Raw genomic sequence first — 23,928 nt, 5'->3', positions numbered from 1 at the left:
GAAACAGTGTCCATAAAAGAACCTACTGGAATGCCTGGCATATATTAAATTGCTCAATAAACTATACTGATTCATTGATTCCTTCATTATCTTGAGACTGAAAAAGACTTAAATTGCTGAGTGGATGAAATGCCTAGCAGGCCTGTCTAATATTTTCTGGGAGAGATTTTATGTCACATATGGTTCCACTACTAGTTTCCTATATCACCTTATATTGCAGAATCCCTCTTTAGGTAGGATGAGGCATGATGACTGTTTCATCTTCTTATGAACTAGTTGTAACAGTTAAAAGATAGTTTATATAAAACGTCTTGACTTTAAGTTTATCTACATGGCCTAATTGGCCTAGATGGTATATCTATTAGCACAAATTCGGACTCACCTGAAGAGGAAAATAAAATCTTAACTTGGGAGTTTTGATGGTGGGATGAAGAGAGGAGGAAGAACAATGTTATAACCATCATTCACAGGGCAAAATCTCTGCTTGGAGCATAGGTGTTTGAGGCTTCTGGAGATACTCATACCAGCTGGGAGATCTATTCATACCTATTCAAAGAAAATATCCCAGCATCAGAGTTACCCAAGCAAAAGATATATTTGTCCTTACAAGACATTCTTGAATAACATTTTCTATATGTCTGAAGATATATGAATTTCATATATGAATTTATGAATTCATAAATATCATTCATAAAGTTAATTCATAAAATGAAATTCAAATTTCATATATGTCTATATATCTAAAGAGAGTATATGTCTGAAGAGACTATTTACTTTCTGGAAGAGATTCCTATGAGTATTTTCTGGTGCAGCATGTGGAAAGAAAGAAAACCAACATTGTATCCTTTTACTGCTAATAGGTTGAATCACATGAAATTTGTTTCTGAAAGTCAACAGTGGTAGCATATAGGCATTCTCACAAGATTCAACATAATACTTTTACAAGCATACTTTGAGTATATCAAATGAAATATTCAGACATTCAACAAAAAGTTCTTCTTCTACTGCATAATAATGGGTAACATTTAACACTGTGCTAATCATTTTGCAGGTATCATTTCACTTAAGTGGTCCTTCAGTCCAGTGCAACAGGTACGTTTATTGTCCATTTTTTTTTCAGATGAAATTCAGTCTTAAGGGTTTAACCAACTTGTGCAGCTAGTAAATGGCAGAGTAGCACTTAATTCTTAGGTCAGTCTGGGAGCGTCTAAGGTTCTATCATTAAAATAAATTCTACCTCACTGTGCAATGCACTATGTGTAATTCTGAACGATAGGTGTCCTAGAGAGACAAAATTCTTTAATTTCAATTGTACTTTATCAACAAACTATTTCACTGTAAATTGACGTGCTGCAAGCCTTTCTCAGATCATCACAAAGTTGTTGCTCAGTGCCCTAATTTGTAATCTCTCTCTTTCTTTTTTGCTCTTCCTTTTCTTCCTCTCTCACCATGTCCTCATTTAATCAACAATATTTATTTTAATAAATCCTTTTTAAAAACATTTATTAAGCCCCTACTCTATGTAAGGCATAGCTCTGGTTTCTGGGAGAAGAGGGAAAAGTGTAGAGAATGAGAGAGAGTGACAGTACTCAAAGAGCTCAAAGTTGAATGAGAGATATAGTAATAAACATAATACAAGTCAAATTTGGTTAATGCTGTCATAAAAGGGCAGTGTACTAGGGGAGCACAGGCACATCTCTTTTTCTGCAATAATGCCTTTTGAAAAATTGTGTGTAATTAGAATTATTTTTTAATGCATAAGGGGGATTCCTAATATGAAGAAACCTTCTAGCCATTCTTTTTATAATAGAAGTAGATATTTTCTAATTTTTCAGCTTCTGTAAGTTTGAAGCTTGGAGTGATGCATATTTTTTAAACTGGAGAAACCCTTGCAAGTACTGACATCTCTATATTTCAGGGCTAGTTAGTGTTGAATTCATTTAATCTGATCTAGAACATGAGCCCCTGGCGATTTTGGACAGAATCTCCTCTTTGACATCCATCAATTTGAAGAGCACGGATTTCACGGTATGTATTCTTGATTTTCCCTTAAACTGTCTAGAATAAAACACTGGTTCTGAGTAGAAACTGGACTTTGACTCTTTCTATGAAAAGCTCCATACTTAGCTTCTGTTCCCTGGCCAATGTCCACCACAAGGTTTGGCCTACTTACAAGCTAAGGATATTCCTAATTTTCTACAATCTGGAGTCTGGGTGGAGATTCTTACCTTTTATTGGACTCATGTTGACTACAAGCTATAGCAGATTTACTTAGATCCTTTGCTAAGCATCAAAGACCCCAGGGGTTTTCCTCAAAGTCCTTTTGTCCTCAGAGAATCCCTGGGCTGGCATGCTGACCACTTCTAAATTCACATATCTTGCTGATTCAGGACACTATATTAAAACACTTCTGAAATTAGACCTGATTCATATCTGATCAACTCTTGGACAGAGGGTATGTTCCATCCTGTCTCTTTCTTCTTTGTACAAGGTAACATCCGGGCTTTACTTATCACATCTCTGTAGCCTGGAACTTACCTTTGAAGTTCCCCTGGCATTCAGACTCTAAATTATCATCAAATAATAACATTCATAACTAATTTGGCTAAAGTGACATTCTCAGTCCCCTGAGATGACTGAGGTCTGCTTGGGAAGTATAAAGCAACAAGGTTAAATACTGTGTTCCGAAAAGTTAAAATTGCATCAGGATTATTCCATTGGTACATCTTCTCTGGGGATTATCTTTTAGTAACTTGTTGATGAGTTCAATGATGAGGTCAGTTGAGGGAAAGAAAAATTATTATTTTCACTTGATGTACCTTGAAATCATATTTTAAAAAAGAAAATTTCCATATGTAGCAGTATTATTATTATCATTATTATTTTGCCACATTCTGCGATATCCCCTGCTCTCTTTGTTTCTGGGAAGTTAGTTCCTCCTAATTTTACTCCCATATCTCTGACGTTCCTTCTTAGTCTACTTTGCTTGCTTCTCCTTTTTCCCTAGTTGGATCTTGGTCCTAGGTCCTCTTTTCTATTTACATTTTTTTTTGGTAGGTGATCTAATTTAGTTGTTTGGCTTTAAATACAAACAACAGTCTGATAACTCTCAAATGTGTTATTTCCAATCTCACCTCGTCCCTCAATTCCAGACTTGCATATCCACTGTATACCTGACATCTTTATTTGGATTACTAATAAGGATCTCACGTCTAACATATCTAAAACAGAACTTTTCACCCATCATCTACTTGGGTGTTATGTATTGAACAATTCAAATCCTGACAGTAGTGTCTCAATAATATTTGTTGAAATTAATGAATACTAATGCTTTGTTTGATTTCATCCAATTTCATGTCTTTCAGTGTCCCTGGGAGAAATGAGGGACCATCTAGAGCTTCTTTGTTTTTTTATTTTTTTACGGTCATTCTTGAAATCATAGAATTCGAAGGGATTTTAGAGGTGATTCTAGCAGATATCATCTTGGATCCCCATATCTCAAAGGGTCTTCAAGATTATTAATGGAGTTTTCAAGGTAATTGTTATATTTCGAAAGTCCTAACATATGTCATACATTTTCCTGGGATAATTTTATACACGCATTACTATTATTATCTGTTTATTTTTTGTGTTTGTTTAAAAGATAGAATTAGGCAGATAGTAGTTTTCAAAATGTGGGGATTGGAGGCAATATGTATAAGAATGGTTAAAAGAGTAGATCTGAATTAGGCAGACTTGGAGTCAACCTTGGCCCAGCCACTGACTGGATTTATGCCCTTGGGCAAGTTAATCAAACTTTCTAAGCCTTGGTTGCCCTATCTGTAAAATGAGAATGATAGTCCTCTCTCACAGAGTAGTTGTGGAGATTGAATGAGATAATGCATGTGCAGTTTATCATGTTGTCTTACCCTGTATTAGTTTTAAAATTATTACTGTGGTGTTCATGGAGAAAATACTGTGAAATTCGTATGGTGCACAGAATGTTGAGAGCTACTGATTTTATTCAACCTTACTTCCAATACAGATATTCATTCCAGATATTTTATTTTACAGCTTTATTGAGGTATAATTGACAAATAAAAATTGTATGTATTTAAAGTGTACACCATGATGTTTGATATACATATACATTGTGAAATGATTACCACAATCAAGCTAATTAATATATCCATCACCTCATATAGTTACTTTTGTGTGTGTGTGTGGTGAGAATACTTAAGATCTACTCATTTAGAAAATTTTAAGGATATAATACATTATCATTAACTATATTCACCATGTTGTATATTGGGTCTCCAGAACTTATTCAACTTATAACTGAGAGCTTGTACTCTTTGGCCAACGTCTCTCAATTTCCCCTACTCTCTAACCCTTGGTAACCACCCTTCTACTCTCTGTTTCTATGAATTCAACTTCTTTAGATTTCACATATGAATGATATCACTCAGTTTTTGTTTTTCTGTGTCTAGTTATGTCACCTAGCATAGTCTTCTCCAGGTTCATCCATGTTGTCACAAATGGCAGGATTTCCTTCTTCATTAGGCTGACTAATATTCCGTCGTATCTATACATACTACATTTTTTAAATCCTCTCATCTGTTGATAGACACTTAGGTTGATTCCATATCTTGACTATTGTGAATAATGCTGCAGTGAACATGGGAGTGTAGATATCTCTTTTAGATACTGATTTCATTTCCTTTGGATATATACCCAGATGTGGGATTGCTGGATGATATGGTAGTTCTATTTTTAATTTTTTGAGGAACCTCCATGCTATTTTCCATAATGGCTGCACCAATTTAAATTCCCACCAACAGTATATAAGGGTTCTCTTTTTCTCTACATCCTCGCCAGTACTTGTTATCTTCTGATTTTTTGGTAATAGCCATGCTTACAGGTGTGAGGTGATAGCTCACTGTGGTTTTGATTGGCATTTTCTTGATGAATAGTGATATTGAACATCTTTTCATATACTTTTTGGCCATTGTTTGTCTTCCTCGGAGAAATGTCTGTTCAGGTTTTTCGCCCATTTTAAAATCACATTATTTGTGTTTTTTCCCTTTTGAGTTGTATGAATTCCTTACATATTTTGGATATTATCCCCTCATTGATTTGCATATGATCATATGATTTGCAAACATTTTCTCCCATCCTGTAGGTTGCCTTTTTATTTTCTTTATTGTTTCCTTTGCTGTGCAGAAATTTTTGAGTTTGATGTAATCTCAATTATTTATTTTTGCCTGTGTTGCCTATGCTTTTGGTGTCATCTCCAAAAAATCATTGCCAAGACCAATATCATAGAGGTTTCCTCCTGTGTTTTCTTTCAGGAGTTTTACAGTTTTAGGTCTTATGTTTATGTCTTTAATCTACTTTTGTTGGTTTTTGTGTATGGTATAAGATAAGGATCCAATTTCATTTTTTTGCATGTGGATATCCAGTTTCCCCAACACCATTTAATGAAGAAACTGTCCTTTCTCCATTGTGTATTCTTGGCGAATTTGTTGAAAATTAGTTGACCATATATGCATGGGTTTATTTCTAGGATTTCTATTCTGTTCCATTGGTCTATGTGTCTGTTTTTATGCCAATACCATACTGTTTTAATGACTACAGCTTTGCAATATAATTTGAAATCAGGAAGTGTGATGCCTTGAGCTGTGTTCTTCTTGTTCAAGATTGCTTTGACTCTTTGGCATCTTTGGTGGTTCCTTTACATGAATTCTAAGATTGTTTTTTCTATTTCTGTGAAAAATGCCATTGGAATCTTGATAGCAATTGCATTAATCCGTAGATAATTTTGCGTAGTATGGGCCTTTTGACAATATTAATTCTTCCAATCCATGAACACGCGTTATCTTTCCATTTATTTACGTCATCTTCAACTTCTTTCATCAATGTTTTATAGTTTTCTGTCTACAAGTCTTTCACCTCCTTATTTAAATTTACTCCTAAGTATTTTATTCTTTTTGCTGCTGTTATAAATGGGATTATTTTCTTAATTTCCTTTTCAGATAGTTTGTTGTTAGTTTATAGAAATGCAACTGATTTTTGTACGTTGCTTTTGTATTCTGCATCTTTGCTGAATTTGTTTATAGGCCCTGACAGTATTTTTGTGGAGTCTTTAGGGTTTTCTATGTATGAGATCATGTCATCCACAAAAAGAGATAATTTTACTTTTTCTTTTCTGACTCGGATGACTTTTACTTCTCTTTCTCGCCTAATTTCTCTGGCTAGGACTTCCAGTATTATGTTGAATAGAGGTGGCAAATAATACATTTATGTTCAGAGATGCTGAAAAGTTACTTGATATATTTCAGCAGAGATTCTTTATGAAAGCTCTGAATAAAATAGGAATAGAAATAGACTATTTAAATATATACTAGTTAACTTTTAGTAATTCTGTAAATATTTATTGAGTGCTTATCGTGTGCCGAGAACTGGGAGTACTATCGTGAATAAGTCAGAGAAGATTTCTGCTCTTGTGCTTCTATTATTGAATGCTGCTTCTGACATACACACTCTTCTAAGTACTTTGCACATATAACTAATATTCACAATTACTTTATGAAGGAGGTACCACTATTACCCTCATTTTTCAGATAAGGAAACTGAGAACCAAGATGTTGAGTAACTTACCCAACGTCATACAACTAGCAAGTAATGGCACCAGCATTCAGACCTATGCTGTCCCACACTAAAGCAAGAATCAGCAAACTGCAGCCTACAGGCCACCTTTGCAGGCTGCTTGTTTTGGTAAATAATGTTTTATTGGAACACAGCCATGCTTATTCATTTCCCTGTTGTCTGTGGCTGCTTTGTCTTACAACAGCAAAGTTGAGCGGTTGTGACGGAGACCGTATGGCCCACAAAGCGTAAAATATAGACTCTCTGGGACTTTGCAGAAAAAATGTGCTGACCCCTGCTGTAGAGTTTAACTCTCTATGGTGTGCTGACTCTTCATATGAAAAAGATTAAAATCTCACAGCAGGCATCATTTTAAGTGGTGGGATAACCAAACTATGTTTATAAAATATCAAGTGCTAGACAGGACACCCACGATCACCATGATTAGTCAACACTTTTTGGAGGTTCTAAATAATGCAGTAGGACAAGAAAAGGAAATAATTGGTCTCAGATGATATGATTTTACACCTAGAAAATGTAATGAATTTTAATTTAAAACTACTGTATTTATTAAGAGATTTAGGAAGGTCTGGGTGGGGCCCGAGATTCTACACTTGTCCCAAGCTCCCAGCTGATGATGATTCTGCTGGTCCACATAACGTACGTTGAATAGCAGGTGTATCCATTGCAAATGGTGGTCTAGAGTGTAGCTTTGAAGTCCTTCAAATTGAGTTCTATTCCCAGCTTTGCCTCTTCTGAAGTACCTAATTTTGGTAAAAATTATTTAATTCTGAAAGTTTCATCATCTGTAAAATGGAGGTAATCGTCGGTGATAATGCAAGTGACATCCTTAGTAGAAAAATCTGCCCATAGCAAGGATCCAGTAACTGTCAACTCCATTAATATCTCTCACAGGTTAAGTGTTCTTTGGATTTCTGCTTTGACACCCAGGGAAATGCCGAGGGCAGTAGAAAACATCCCAAACTACTTGTTTTTTTTACGAAGCGAGTCAGATAAAGTAATCTGTCAGAGAGGGGAATCACATATTTTTTTCTCACATCTACCCAGACCACCACATAATTGAGCTTCGGTAGAAGTAGCTGAGGTAGAAGTAAGGAGCTGGGTGAGTGTGATTCTGGGGCCGCCAGACTTTCCATGGCAGATCCAGCCTCCTGACAGTCTCCTGGCCTCCTCTCTTCCCTTCTAGTCTGTTCTCTGCATCATAGTTGAATGACCTCATTATAACACAAGGGCCGTCATATTGCTCTCCTTCTTAAAACCTCTAGTAGTTTCTCATAACACTTATAATGGAATTCAGACTTCTAACTATGGCCCTCAAGGTTCTGCATGATTTGTGGCTACCTTTCTCTCTCACTTCTTTTCTTTCCTCTCTCCCCATCGCCTACTCCCCTCCATCCCTCCAACCACATTGTTCCTCCTGTGGTTCACTAAACCTGCCAAATAAACCCTGCCTCAGGACCCTGGCAAGTGCTGATTCTTTTCCCCAGAATGCTCTTTCCCTACTCTTTTTTTTTTTTACACATGCTGACTGCCGTGTAAAATTATTTTGCTTTTACTTTTTGTTGTGGTAAGAACACTTTACATGAGATCTACCCTCTTAACAAGTTTTTAAGTGTACAGTATTGTTAACTATAGGCACAATATTGTACAGCAGATCTCTAGAACATAATAATCTTGTATCTTCTCTCTCTCTCTCTCTCTTTTTTTTTTTTTGGTGAGGAAGATTGGCCCTGAGCTAACATCTGTTGCCAACCTTCCTCTGTTTTATGTGGGATGCCACCATGATGAGTGGTGCATCAGTCCGTGCCCGGGATTCAAACCTGTGACCGTCGGGCCGCCAAAGTGGAGCACACGAACGTAACCACTATGCCTCCCGGCCAGCCCTGCTCTTGTTCTTTTTATTTATGTGTTTCAGGGCTCTGTTTAAGGGTCATTCTCTCAGAGAGGTCTTCCTTGACTCCTCTAGCTAAAGTTGCCCACCTGCCTCCCCTATTACTCTGCTTTATTTTCCACATAGCACTTGTACCTAAAATTATATTATTTATTTTTTCTTATTCACTGTCTGGTCTTTCTTGCTAGGATGGAAGTTTCACCAGGCCAAGGACTTTTTCTTTCTTGTTCACTGCTGTAACTCCACTCCCTACATCAGTGTCAGGAGCACAGGGTAAGTGCTCAATAAATAAATGTTAAATAAATGAACTCGATGGGGATTCCTGTGAAGGAGACACGTGATGTGGTGAACATTGGGCTCTGGCATCCCTCAGAGAGGAGAAATTTGGGGAGCCTCCAGCGGCTTTGCCGCTCTGGTCCCCAAGTGATACATAATATTTCCAAGCTCTGAGGGAAATAAATGCTTCAAGAACCCTCTGCTAACTTAGCCTCCTTGTGATTTTTAAGTAGCCTGAGGTAAGTTTCGGCTTTTGTTTAGAAAAAGCCTCTTGATGGTGGGTCCCCTCCTTTTTATTATTATTTTTTTATTTAGGGGATTAAACAAATGTACAAAAAATTTGCAAAAAACATGCAAAGGTACTCTTTTCTCTTAACAGCACATATCTATAACTGTCTATGGTCTCTTATGGTGTTGGTCCGGTTATAAAGATGTTTCAAACTGCTGTGATTGTGATGGGTAGAGTATTCGGTTTCTTTGCTTATTTTCAAACTGACATTCCTCTATTTACACATCCCTTAGTTCATCACTGTCTTCCGGATTCTTTTCTTAGCAAAGGCCTTTTAATCCATTGCATTCACACACCGTATTATTTAATGTTTTTTTTTAAACAATTGACATTTTATTTCCTTGTGGGTTGTGTGATTTGCTTCCTTCTTTTAGATACAGAAACAATACTGCTAGAAATAGCTCTACATGAATACTTTTTTCACCCCTTTGGCTTGCTTCTTTAGAATTAATTCCCAGCAATGGGGATATTAAGTGCCTGAATTTTTTTTTTAAGATTCCCAACTAGTAGATGATGCACTGTCTCCTGTAAATGGCATATAGAAATGCCATTCCCACAAGTCCATATATATAAAGCTTACACATGTAAAGGTGACAGATGGCAAGTCAACATGGAGTAACAGTTAAGTGTTTGCAATCTGCAGTCTTTGGCCTGGGTTGAAATCTTCAACCAGAGTTGAATTGGTGCCTTGGTTTCTCATCTGTAAAATGAGGACAATAACAGCACCTACCTTAAAATTTATTATGAGGAGTAAATGAGTTAATTGGCATAAAGTGCTTAGAATAGTCCTGGACACCTAATAAATGTTAGTTGTTATTATTTGTAGTGCACAAGACATCAGCAGCACTCAATACATGTTAGCTAATATTTTGGTCTTATTCTTTCTTTTAGTTTTCCCTTCTGTGACTCAGGATACTTGGCTTTTGTCGAGCAGGCTTAACTATTTAAAAAAATTGAATTGCCTTTACTGTCCGCAAACTGTGTGGGAGTGTGTGTGTAAAGACAAACAAAATATAGAAGGTGTCCTCAAAGAAGCGAAAAGTGTATTGTGTAGTCAGGGAGACAGACATATACACAAATAACTCAAGAGTGAACAATGTAGTGTGAAGGGGATGTGTTGACCGTGTACCTAGTGTGAAAGAGCCAGCTTCAAGCCTGCATATCAGGACCTTCATATGAGGTGCGTGGTGCATCTGGCCATGGTGGCTTTGGTTGGGCTGTTTCTGTAGAATGGTTGATGTACAGGGGTTGTTCTGCAGTAAGCATTCAGGGAAGGCTGGCTGGCTAGAAAAATAAACTTCCTTGAATTCCGTTCCAGGGATTAATGATGTTACCTGAATGAAGGACTAACTCTGCATGCATGCAATGACCCTTTTCTTACTGAAAATATAGTCATCAATTGCGATTGGACAAACACTTTTCTTAAGAAAAGATTTTGTATAAATTATTTACTTTGCTCTAAAAATTTCCAAAATATTATACTCCACAGTTTGAGGATGACATTGCTTGTCTCTCCTTTTATCATATTATAAATTTGTAATTAATTGAAATCATAAGAGTATTGATGCTTATTGAAGAATATTGGAAAATATAGAATAGGAAGAAAATCTTTCAGGGTCATCACTCAGAGACCGGATTCTTTTTACAGTGTGGAGATCATAATTTTTTAATCTCATTTTCTGTTTAGTATTATCACAAATATTTTCATGTTATTACATTGTCTTTATAAATATAATTTTAAACAATTGCATGGTATTTCATCAACTGAATCTGGCATCCTGTATTAGGTTGTTTTCATTATTCCCTATTAAAATTATTCTGTGATTTCAGGGGCCAATCCGGTTGCATAGTGGTTAAATTCACGCACTCTGCTTCAGTGGGGGTTTGTGGGTTTGGATCCCAGGCGCGGACCTACACAACACTCATCAAGCCATGCTGTGGCGGCGTCCCACATACAAGATAGAGGAAGATTGGCATAGATGTTAGCTTAGGGACAATCTTTCTCACCAAAAAAATAAAAATTATTCTGTGGTTTTTTACCTTGTGTGAAAAGGGTTTTGTTGATGTTGTTATTGTCATTATATGTCAGACTAGTTTCTAATCTTAGACTCCTGAAGTGTAATAACCATATTTAAAGTCAAAATGATAATTTTTTCTTTGGAAAATTTCAAACCTATGCAAATTAAGAGGATAGTATAATGAGTGCTTATGTATGCATTATTCAGCTTGGAAAACTGTTAGTATTTTGACAAAACATGAGCATTAAGAAATATTATTATTTTCCTAAACTGTTGAGCCTTTCACCTCTTCACCAGCAAGCTTGGTAATGCTTGTTTCTCCACAACTTCACCAGCATTGAGGACCACTGTTAAAAACCAAACCAAAAGAAAACACAATATTAAAACTTGGCTCACTTGTTAAACAAAAAATCAATGGTGGCTGAATGTTTTAATTTGTATTTTTTTGCCTTGCCCCTCTATTTTAGTGGAAAAGTGTTTTTGGCATGGTCTGACCTCTCTGAGTATCCCTTGAGAAGATCAATACAAAGACCCCTCTGTAGGCTGCTATCTTTTGGCCATTTGAATATAATTGACAAGGTAATCCATAAACATAGGGAAGTACTTATATACACATGCAAGTCTACCTTGCAGCAAATTAAAACTCAATAAAATTTAGGAGTTTTGTGTATAAGGACTGAGCGACTTAGAACAAAGTTGTGGTTGGTGAGATGAGGCAGTGGAGCATGTTCCTCGAATGATTTCCTGAAGTTATACCTCCCAGTAACTTGTGCTAGTTTCACTTATACATATATTTTGGGAATCAGACTGTAATAATTATATGTGAGACCACAAGAATAAGATATTCCTTTACTTTTTTTCCTTCAGCTTTATTGAGGTATAATTGACAAATAAAATTGGGTTTCCTTTACTTTTTAAGCTTAGGGTCAGAGTGAAGCAGTATGATGTAAAAAGTGTTTAAGAGAGACTAATCTAAAAGTATGGTAAGTTGGGTTGGTGGGACGGTGAGCCACACTTGAGGGGATAAAAACCCCGTCTAGGATGGACACCATAAAAGCACAAGTGAAGGTGGATATATGAAAGAAGTTAAAACAAGAGTAGGGTTAATATTCGGTGAAAAAAAAAATTAGATTGTGGAAGGTTTAAGAAAAAAAATACAATACCAAAATTCTGAGTTTGGGGAATGGGGAGGATAGCAGTGTGAGCTATTTAACTTATTTGGGTTTCTGGTTTCCACGTCTGTAACAGGTAAAGGGAACACCTGTATTGCCTGCCTTCTAGGCTCGATATGAGAATCGTATACTCTTCATATAAATATGTACTTTTAAACCATTCTTGTGATGATTGGATAATCATAGTAATGAAGAGATATGAGAATGATCAAGAGGGTTTGCTTTTAAAAAGAAGGAATGAAGATCAAGGAAAGAATGAAAATAGGAAGAGAGGAAACCCCATGGAGAACCTATTGCATGCCTGGCATCAGGCTTGGCGCTTTCAGACAGGGGATCTCATTTATTTTCACCAGCACTCTGAGGCAGGTGTTCTACTCTTTCTTACGTTTAAAATGACAATGCTGGGCCGGCCCCGTGGCTTAGCGGTTAAGTGTGCGCGCTCCGCTGCTGGCGGCCCGGGGTTCGGATTCCGGGCGTGCACCGACGCACCGCTTCTCCCGCCGTGCTGAGGCCGCGTCCCACATACAGCAACTAGAAGGATGTGCAGCTATGACATACAACTATCTACTGGGGCTTTGGGGGGAAAAATAAATAAATAAAATCTTAAAATGACAATGCTGAAGTCTCTAACTTCTCCAAGGTCACACAGCCAGTGGATTAAGCAGTGGAGGAGGCAAGATAACAATAACCGAACGCCTCAAAGGACGCGATGAGGATGAGGACTCAGTGGCTGCAGATTGTGTTTTTACTACAGCTGGATCTGTCCCAGGCTCAAGGCCACAGGAGAGTCACTTTGCCCATGACTTCCTTCCTTGTACCAGGTCTAATAGACGAGGAAAACCAGACAGGAGCGGTGCATTTCCACTTCCACCCCTTCTCCACAGACCCAGCAGTGGCTTCCCTCCTTTTCATGGCCTTCTTGCTGTTGTACCTAGGAAGCCTCATTGGAAATGTCACCATTGGGCTCATAGTCTGGCGCGATCACTCCCTCTATACTCCAATGTACTTCCTCCTTTTTGCACTAGCCATGCTGGAGATTGGCTTCTCCACCAACATTGCTCCCCTGACTTTGGCTAGCATCCTTTCCATGGGGAAGATGCTTATCTCTCTCCCTGGTTATGGGGCCCAGATGTTCTTCTTCATCCTTCTTGGAGGGTCTGACTGGATCTTGCTTGCTGTCGTGGCTTATGACAGGTATATGGCACTCCATCATCCACTGCGTTACAACCTCATCATGAGTTGGCAAGTCTGTGGACAGATGAGTTTAGGTTCTTTGGGGCTGGGATTCCTGTTGTCACTGCCTCTGACCATTCTCATCTGCCCCCTTCCATTCTGTGGCCACAACGAAGTCTACCACTTCTTCTGTGACATGCCTGCAGTTATACGCCTGGCCTATGCAGACACCCACATGCACGAGGCAGCTCTCTATGCCATCAGTGTGGCTGCTGTGGCCATCCCCTTTCTCCTTATCTGCCTCTCCTATGGCTGCATTGTGTTCACCACCCTGAGGATGAATTCAGTGGAGGGAAAGCGCCGGGCCTTCTCCACCTGTTCCTCCCACCTTGTCATGGTTCTCCTGCAGTATGGGAGTTGCACCCTTATCTACCTTCGCCCCAGCTCCAGCTACTCCTCAGAAGAGGGCCAGTCATTGCTGTTATCTATACCTTTTTCTCACCAGTCCTGAACCCCTTGATCTACAGCATAAGGAATCAAGAGGTGATGGATGCAGTAAGGAGACTTATGGTAAGAATGGGCTGGTTCAAGAAGCCAGAAATATTCCTTCCTAGAAAAAGTACTCCCCAAACCAGGAGTAGAGGCATGAGCTGAAGGACAGGAAACTCAAAAGAAAAAAGGAAGGAATGGAGAGGTGACTGTCTCCATGGCTGTCTCAGCCTGTGAAATGCTCATGAGTACTAATTCCTCCACTTTTTATTAGGTTCCAATGATGAAGCCCTGGATTGGCCTCTGCCTACTCTCTCATCATAGTGCTTAGAATAAGGCAGCATAGGAAGGTCAGTGAAGAAAACAATGAACGAATGGATGGATAGGGTGATGACAACAGTTGATATAATGGATGCCATCTGTTACCTTTCTTAAGGGCCTATATCCCTGAAGGTGTGCAGAGGCAATGGATTCACATATCCAAATGTCCTTTGACCTTTCTCTTTTAAGGCCTGTTCAAGTCCCACTGACTTAATAAAATCCATCTGACCACTCTATCTGATTTTTCTCTTTTCATGAAATCATGCTTCTTTTCATACAACTGAGTTTCGTACGTTTGGGTATTGCCTCTATAATAAGTCTATAAGGCCCCTTTGGGCAGAAGAAATATCTTATTCTTTCTTTGTATTTTCTGTCACAGTGCTGTTAACAAAGTAAATACTTAGCCTTAGTGTTGAGACAGGAACTTGAGCCCTGATCTTTCCTTTATGTAAAAAGAGGATAATAATAACCCCAGTCCTCCTACCTCAAGGGTTTGGAATGACAGTCAGATGAGATAATAGATCTGTAAAAATATAATAGGAAAATACAGAGTAAGCCATGATATATATATATATTTCTTTGAAGTCCTCAGTCACTTGCAATTGAACAGCTTTCACTAAGTTGTTCAAGTCTCGCCTTCCTGATGGTCATATCGGCCCTTCCCAAAATCATAGAGTCAGCTGCTTCTCATCACAAGAGGTTGGCTCCTGTGATCCTCACAGGAGAATCCCAAAACCACAATAGGCAATGAGCAAGGCTGTTATGGAGACTGGTGGAGGGGACTAGGAGAACTGAGAGTAGGGAAAGATATTTCAAGATATCTTCCTTAAAAGAGAAAAAGAAAAGAATCCTATACTCTTCTAGGTGTTGCAAATGCAATAGATGATAAAGGCCATTCCATTCCAGACCTGATTGTTCTACACAGAAAAAAGGGGAAAAATGGAGAAAAACAATGTGGAAACCTGACGACAAGAATTCTTGGGGCCCTTGACCAGACAGCAACATTAAGAAGTGCAGGAGCATACAAGTTTTTTTAATAGTGCTAGTGTGGAAGTTCAATAAATATTTTGTTGATAACAATGGTATTTGTTGAAATTAATAAATTACTTCAACTATTTTTAATTTATTCTATTGCCAATATCTTTCCACTAGAGAGGTGAACCAGCTTAAAAATATGTCTAATACAAAAGTTAAAAACATGTAGTCAAGAAGACTGGGGTAAAGGACAAATTCAGGCATGATTATGAGGAATTTAATGGTAAGATTGCTATGCAGAAATGAAGACCATGTGCTCCTCTGCAGTTTATATAGTGGTCACCTACAGGTGTCTGAGCTTCCTAGTAGTCAAGGGAAAGAATAAAATACAATTAAATTTGAGAATTTTAGTGTTCATATGATAATAATATACAACTATATGGAGAAATCTAGCACTTTTTTTGGGTTAAATCTCAGATATAATGGAATCTTTTCTCACAGCTTTTCAAAGGAGAATATGGCATATTTAACAACACACCAAAAATTATAATAATAACACTAGCTATCATTTATTGACCACTGAAGTATGTGCCAGACATTGTTTCCAGTGCTTAGTACACATTAACTCACTTGATTACTACAAAATCTTATGAGGAAGGTACTATCATTATCCCTATTTTACACATAAATAACTGAGCATCAGAGAAGTTAAGTAATTTTCCCAAGATCACACAGCTAGTAAGTACTGGCAGAGTCTCACTCCAGAGCCTGTGACCTTAACCACTATAACATCCAGTAACTATGAAATGAATTTTCTAGGCCTAATTCTCAATGTAAAGCTGATGGTGTGATATTGATGGTCAAGTCACTTAAAGCAGTTCTGTAAGGGAAGATCACAGTCAATAGAAGGATATAGCTCTCTGATTTTCTAACTTGATTTTAGGGACCTAAACTGTTAGAGCCTGGTTGGCCAACATGTCTTTCAGGAAGTGCTCCACAAACACTGTTTTATTCAACCAAATTCTTGATAGAAATTGGAGAAGAGAGGGTTCCTGGTTATAGTTCTATCAAAGAGTTGGAATACATATATTCTGCAATAATAATGAGGCAAGAAGTTTCACATTTACTTTACAAGATTTGGACATGATAGATTTTCTTTTCTTTCATTACACATCCATTAGCCTAAGCCAATTTCATAAGGGGATTCCAATGGAATTAGATTTGAAAAGTACAAAATAATGTCATTATATTCTAATTTAATTTTATTTACTCATTTGTCTGAGCATACTGGAGGGACTCCTAGCAGCATTAGCTAGGTGAAGGAAGTGGCCCGTTATGTACTGAATGTTTGTGTGCCCTCGAAATTCATATGTTGAAATCTCATCCCCAATGTGATAGTATTAGGAGGTAGGGCTTTTGGGAGGTGCTTAGATTGTGAGAGTGGAGCCTCATAAATAGGACTAGTGCTTTTATAAAAGCATAGAGCTCCCTAGCCCCTTCTGTTATGTGAGGATACAATGAGAAGCCTGTGACCTGGAAGAGGCCCCTCACCCAACCATACTGACACCTTGATCTCAGACTTCCAGCCTGAACTGTGAGAAATTTCTGTTGCTTATCAGCAAGCCAGTCTATGGTACTTTGTTATAACAGCCTGAACTAACTGCTTAACTAGTTTATAGGAGGTAGTTATTTAAGAAATCCTTCCCTCTTTTAACCAAAAAAAATCAGGCAGGCTCTAACTAGCTTTATTTTTATTTTATTTTATTTTTTTTGTGAGGATGATCAGCCCTGAGCTAACATCTGTGCTAATCCTCCTCTTTGCTGAGGAAGACCGGCTCTGAGCTAACATCTATTGCCAATCCTCCTCCTTTTTTTCCCCAAAGCCCCAGTAGATAGTTGTATGTCATAGCTGCACATCCTTCCAGTTGCTGCATGTGGGACGCGGCCTCAGCATGGCCGGAGAAGCGGTGCGTCGGTGCGCTCCCGGGATCCGAACCCAGGCCACCAGCAGCAGAGCGCGCGCACTTAACTGCCAAGCCATGGGGCCGCGCCCCTCTAACTAGCTTTAGATGGGCCCCTGTTGACACTCAAGTCCTCTTCTTGATCTTCACCCACATTGATGGAAGGAGATGAAATAGGAAGTCAGGAGTCTTGGATTAAAATCCCAGATCAGCACTGACCAGCTGTGCAAACTTGGACGTGTCAATTCAGAACTCTGTGAATTGTGGTTTCCTCATCTGCAGAGTTGAAGAGTTAAATACTGCCCAACATATCCAGTAAGGTGTTATAAGATTAAAATGAAATATAAGTGAAACTGTAAATGTTAAATTATCACACAAATTATATGGTCAGTATCACCATCCTCAGCATCCCCTCCCTGCTTATCACTCTCTCCTATGTCTTCATCATGGCTGCCATCCTGAAGATCCACTCAGCAGAGGAGAGGCACAAAGCCTTCTCCACCTGCTCCTCCTGCCTGACTGTGGTCCTGCTCCAGGGTGGATGTGGAAGCCTCATCTACCTGTGCCCCAGCTCCAGCTACTCTCCAGAGAGGGGCCAGGTGGTGTCTGTGGTTTACACATTCATCACCCTTGTGCTGAATCCTTTGATCTACAGCATGAGAAACAAGTTGCTTAAGGATGCTCTAAAAAAAGAAGAAATTACAAGGTTCTTGCTGCTCAGAGCACATTGATTCTTTCTGGATACTACCAATCAAACAACTTTTCTTACGTGCAAAAGAAAATTGGATGAACTGTATGAAAGATTACAAGCTAAAGGGAAAAAGATCTAAGGTTCAGGAATTGCTTTAAATTCTATTGTTCTTCCTTTGTTACTGTGTGTCGATTTTCTGGCTGTGAAGCCACAATGTCTCCATCTATAAAATCAGCCTTCTTGGGAGACCTGTAGACAAGATCATCAAGTGAGACTGTGGATATAAAAGTACTTTGTGAATTGCAGTGTCTGATCTTAGATGACCTGAGTCTCATTTGATTCTATTGCTCCCTAAAAATAAAATCCATTTCTTGCTTTTCCTAAAATTTATTCACCTTTTTTAGGTGACTGGAAGCTAGCAGGTCAAATGAACCAAGTCTCAATATCACAAAGATCTTAGAATTCTGAAATGCTACTGAGAGGGAGCTACCATAAGAAGTTGTATCAACTTCTCTTCTAGAATAAATCAGCATTTCTTAAAATGCTGCCCTACTTCCCTCAGATGGCCTGGAAAAAAAAAATTCCATGGGTAATTAAGGATAGGAAAAGTGCATACTTTACCTTCCTCTTAAAGATTCACAGGCACGTTACCTGGGAAGTTCTATAGCAGAGCAATCTTTGTAGGGCTGGGGCTTCCAAAAACATTTCATCATGAGAATTCTTTCCTTCTTTCTTTAATATCTAATTAACCTGATGTAGACATCTTCTGGGAACACTCTTAGGGAAATGGTTGTATAAATGACCAACAGCAAGTGTTTAGGGAAGTGGTACCAGACAGAGTGATCCCTCAGCCCTGGATGAAATGAGTCTGTCCAGGCTGTGAGAAAGAAAAACTCGTGAGCAAATTGAAAATGCAACCCATTAGACTCACGCCCTTCTGCACATGACTGAGCACAAATGCTGATCGATATATTTTAAGATTTAATTGTTACCCAGATGAGTTTGACCTAAAAGCTAAGAAACTTCGAGAAAGAATAGTAAAAACCAAATGATTGAATGATTTCTTTTTTGTAGTGTAACTCAGAGCTCACCACTCCTGGTCTTTGCTCTTGGCAAGGAAAATGATCTTTGTGGCCACAGAGCATTTGCTGGAGTGTGTCTCTGCTTACTCTTCCTGGAGAAGTCAGAGACAGGTCAAGAAAAGGTCAAGGCCTCATCTATCAACAGCAAGAATGCTGACCCCCCTCAGCCCATACAGAGATAGCACATATCTGCCAACTATGTCCGCTGTGGTTTATGGTGGCATTTGGGAGACCAGGTTGAATGCTGGGGTCAGCTGGAAGCACTCAGTGAACCAGTGGGGAATGTGGAGAGAGCATCCTGGGAGAAAATGATGCATTGGTCATGGAAATAGCCTCAAAGCCTCCTTGGATACAGTCATGTACTTTCTCTTCCAAACAACCTGGAGTCTGATCCTAGAAGAAGGATCAGAAGATGACTAAAGTCTGGTGCCACTTGCTAATGTCAGTAGCTTTTTCTCCCTGCAGCTTTTAAAAAATGAATATTTACTTGGTACTTATAACATACAGGCACAATAAATTCAGCAAGCAGAAAACCATAGTTAGGGGTATAGGAAAAAAAGAGAGAAATAAAGGCAAAAGAAGTAGAAAGAGAGAGAGAAATGGAACTGGGAGAAAAAAATGGAGAACTTAAAGAAAGAAGAAAGAGAAAGGTTAAAAACAATTGTGTGTGGCTAGAATTAATAATTAAGTATGGCCAAATTGCCCACAGTGTCACTCAGAGATGACTGTGGCTCTGGCTGCAGTGGAAAGGGTCTAGACTCCAAGCAAATTGAGTTCCAGTCCAGCACGGCAGCCGCTCTGCTGCGTTGCGATCTGAAGCTTTGAAGGCGGTATGACAAAACTGCTGAACACAACCCATCTGAAAATCCATCCACGGCCTATTTGTAGCATGTGAGCCAGCAGCCTGCAACTTCTGCTCTAGAGCAATAGAAGGGTCTTGTTTGGTCTTCTCTGAGTGGACACTTGACCACTTATCCTTTCTGAAATACGTTCCAGCTCAGTATACACACAATTAGACTTTCAAATGGCTGGTAGTGTTTCTTCAGGATTGTTTTGCATTTTTCTTTCAAATTGCTTTGACAAACTCCTGCCAAATTTTCTCCCTCCCTCCCTCCCTCCCCCCCTCACATGCACACACACGCACACACACCTGCGGACATTCATTTCAACAATGATTCTAGAGTTACTGGTTCTCAAAGTGAAAATTTTAGGTGACACATAAATAAGCATTTAAACAGTTTTTTGTATTTACTTAAAAGTGAGAGATAGAAAATGTAACTGATACAACGCACATTGTTATGTAACAAAAAGTGAGTTGAATTTAAGTCAAGAAAAACATTAAGTAAATAATACCAATAATTCAGATAAAACATAAATCGTGAAGGTTGCTCATTAATGACTGAAGTTTGAAAGTTTTTTTCTACATTTTATAATAGCCTTGACCAGGATCACTATCAACCACTGGTATAAAACATTTCATTTATAGGGAGAGTGGCAAGGTCTTGGACAATATTTGGTGACTACATAAATAATGCCTAGTGCTATAACATTCTGCAATCAATGAATACCAGGCATCTCTTAGGTGCTTAGCATCACACTAGGCAATGCAATGCAATATCTGGTTGAATTATTGCTCCCATTGAGGACCTATCCTAGCAGAGGTGGAATAACAAGTAATACAATAAACACAGTACAGAGCAATAAGTGCTATAATTGGGGTGAAGACAAAGCCACCACAGAGCATGGAGCAGGGAGTGATTTATCCTTTTTGGAAGAGGGTTGGGGAAGATGTGTGTATCAGAATATGGCTTCATTTAACAGGGGACGCTTGGCTGAGGTTTGAAGGATTCTTAGAATTTCTTTAGCTGCACGTAATTAACTTCTACTTGGATAAGTTAAAACTGTATATCTTGCTAAGGTCTCTCAAACTTGGAAAGTAAACATTTAAGCAATAATTAAAATATAGCTAAGTCTAGTAGCAATTAAACCAGTTTAGAATATTATATCCCCAAACAACTCATGTTTGTGTTCAAACATTGACCTACAGGGGATGGTCTAGTTAGCCTCTTGGGGCTTTATTGAACCAAAATAGCCATGGAATTCTCTGGAAATGAGATGAGAAGGAGTGAAAGCTGAGAGAGAACCCAGAATTCTGTCTCTGCAAGTCCCAAAGCCCCATGTTCTTCCCTTGAGAAGAGGCAGCAGGGAAGGATTAATGGTATCTAGATGTGTGCTTCCCTCAGTGCTGGGTGGTTTCTCAGAGATTCAATCTCCACGATTCCCAAGATATTAAGAAGAGGATGCCGCCTTGGGCTTCACTCTGCCTCAGGGAAGGATGTGGTTACCCACCTCTCTAGGCAGAAGGTAAGGAGGGTAAAGGGAAGACCATGCTGATTGAGTGTTGTGTGGTCTAGGCCCTGGAGAATGGACCAATGAACCCTACTGACTTTGGGATTTCCTGATCCTGTGAGGGGCTTCCTGGGGTGGAGTTACTAATGAATTGGAACAATACTTTCACCTCCCAGGGCCAATAGAGTGACATTATTTATGCCAAATACACTAACAACAAAAAAGTCTTCAAAACAGCCACTCCACTGCTGAGGATGAGAGAAGGATAAGTCTGTCTCTCCCTAGAAATGTGACCAATTTCCTAGGTTGCCTGAGAGTGGTGAAAGAGTTATCCACCTTCTTTTAGGAAGGGTACATGCTTTGCTGGGACACCCAGAAAATATAGTGTAATCTACTCAGTTTCCAAGTTACACACTCAATGCCTAGTTGATAGTAGATGCTCAATAAACACTTGTCAAGTGAATGCATGAACAGCCTCTTAATTATACCTTGTGAGCAAAAAAGGTAGAAAAATATGCAAAGGTCTTTATGGAAAAGGCTCTCTATGTGAATGTTCTCCAAGTCTTTGGAGGCAGTACTGATACCACAAAAGAGACTCATCAAAGAGGATGCAACATGACTCAGGGTTTATATTTCCTGTGTAAGAAGAGACCTGGAGTTTCCCCATCCAACCTTCAAGTAGCAAGGAATTGTGTAGCAGCAAAGGCAGAATAAAGCAGAAATGGAAGAGAGCATTTAACCACAATCAAGCTCACAGTACTGTCATTTTTATCCCATTGAGAAGAGTCCAGATGAGACGCAAACTTGAGAGTGGAGAGTGGAGAGAGTTCTCACTCATCAGTGCCTTGGATGAAGACACAAAAGGCAAGAATAATTTTTTATTTGTATAATATATTTCTTATGCTTTGAATGCTCCTAAAAATAAGGTGCTTTACAATAAACCCTAGCTACAATAAGATTAAAATCAACTTGCACAGTATGAAAGGCAAAATTAAATAACAATGGAGAGATTGGGTCTGAGGAATGCTAAGCACTTGAATATAGAACTTAGTTTTGGACTTTGTGGCAGCTAAGGCAGAAAGAGAAACATGAATTATGTAGCTCTTATGGTCAAGTAGGGTGACATATACGTGTGTTCATTAAGAGAAATGTGTGTGTCTGGGTGAGAGTGTGGGGAATGCTTTGAGCACTCAGATGAATCTTTATCTGAGGAATGTTGAACATCCCTTATATAAACAATGCGATTGTTTGTTGTAATGGAATTCCTAACTTTTAACAGTTACGGAGACATTCCATACTGAGAGCCTTTTATTTTTAAACTTACTTGAAAACTGCTTGATGTTCTAAAGGAAACTTTGAGGGTTATTGAGGGTAGTGTGCATGAGGGACGTGGCTTCCAGTAGCCATGGTCTAATGCACAGTGATAGCTTTGGGAAATATGTTCATTAAATTTATAGATGACAGTGGGAAGAGATTGATCATTCATTGGAGCAAAGAATTGGAATTCTCCATAAGATCTCAATGGGCTAGAATTATGACCCAAGTCTAAACAGTTGACTTCAGGAAGAAATGAGGATAAAGAAATAGAGAAGAAGGAAAGAAGGAAGGAAGGAAGGAAAGAAGGAAGGAAGGAAGGAAAGAAGGAAGAAAGGAAGGAAAAAAGGAAGGAAGAAAAAAAGAAGGAAGGAAGCAAGGAAGGAAGGGAAAGTAAATATATAACACGTGTCAATACAGAGTTACATAGCGCCTGGCAGTGTGCTTGGTCTTGGGCATTAGTTAATGACTCAGCCCAAGTCAAGACTGTGATATATCTGGGTATGAACAAACACATAAATACATAAATACTAGATTTAGCACAATCTTGGACTGCATCATTGGCAAGTGTGCAGATTTTGTGTCCATATCTAGGTGTTAATCCCGGTTCTGACAATTACTGTTTGTATAATCACGGGTGTGTTTTGAAACCTCAGTTTCCTTGTCTTTCAAATGGGAATTTTGAAAATCAAAAACAGTTTTATAATCTAACATACGAACACATGCTCTTTACAGAAAACTTGAAAAGCGGAGAAGAGTATGAAGAAAATAGTAATCTCCCATTTTTCTCAAAAACAGCATTAAGAGTTTGTTGTTTCCTTTTAGGCTGGTGACATAATTGGTGTCACACTATGTATGCAATTTTGCCTCTTTATTTTTGTTCATTTAAGATTCTATTATAAACACTTTCTCACTTCATTGAACCCCATAATCATAACAATTTTAATGGCAATATAATAGTTGATCATATGAATATACCTCAAGTGACCAGAATGTTACCTTTTGTTAAGCAATCGATTTGTTTCCCTTTAAAAAATAATTATTAAAGCATATTGCACGTCTTTACGCATTTGGCTCCATATTCCAGAATACTTCCTCAGGATAGATCCTTCCATGTGAGAGTACTGATTCAATGCATATAACATTTAAAAACTCTTCTTAAATTACTGATTTTTTCTCTGGAAAGGATATGCCTCTTTAGTATCAGAGTACTAAAATGGAGATGATTACTTCTACTTAAAAAGTACTGAATATCAGTCACTGGCATTGATGGAGCCTC

At 38.5% G+C, this 23,928-nt stretch overlaps 1 protein-coding gene across 1 annotated transcript; it reads left to right on the top strand.

Annotated features, from left to right (window-relative positions):
* The first annotated feature begins 13,093 nt into the window (after nt 1-13,093).
* On the top strand, nt 13,094-17,944 carry LOC101389481 (olfactory receptor 10V1-like). The gene is made up of 2 exons (XM_087423181.1): nt 13,094-13,724; nt 17,598-17,944. The coding sequence occupies exons 1-2, from the start codon at nt 13,094-13,096 to the stop codon at nt 17,942-17,944; spliced, it is 978 nt and encodes a 325-aa protein (XP_087279307.1).
* Nucleotides 17,945-23,928: the final 5,984 nt, after the last annotated feature.

This window comes from Ceratotherium simum, chromosome 34 (genome assembly GCF_057802395.1).
Source record: "Ceratotherium simum simum isolate JZ-2026a chromosome 34, ASM5780239v1, whole genome shotgun sequence".
NCBI classification, from domain to species: domain Eukaryota; kingdom Metazoa; phylum Chordata; class Mammalia; order Perissodactyla; family Rhinocerotidae; genus Ceratotherium; species Ceratotherium simum.
The sequence above is the reverse complement of the archived record's forward strand: the minus strand, read 5'-3'. Positions and strand labels throughout refer to the sequence as shown.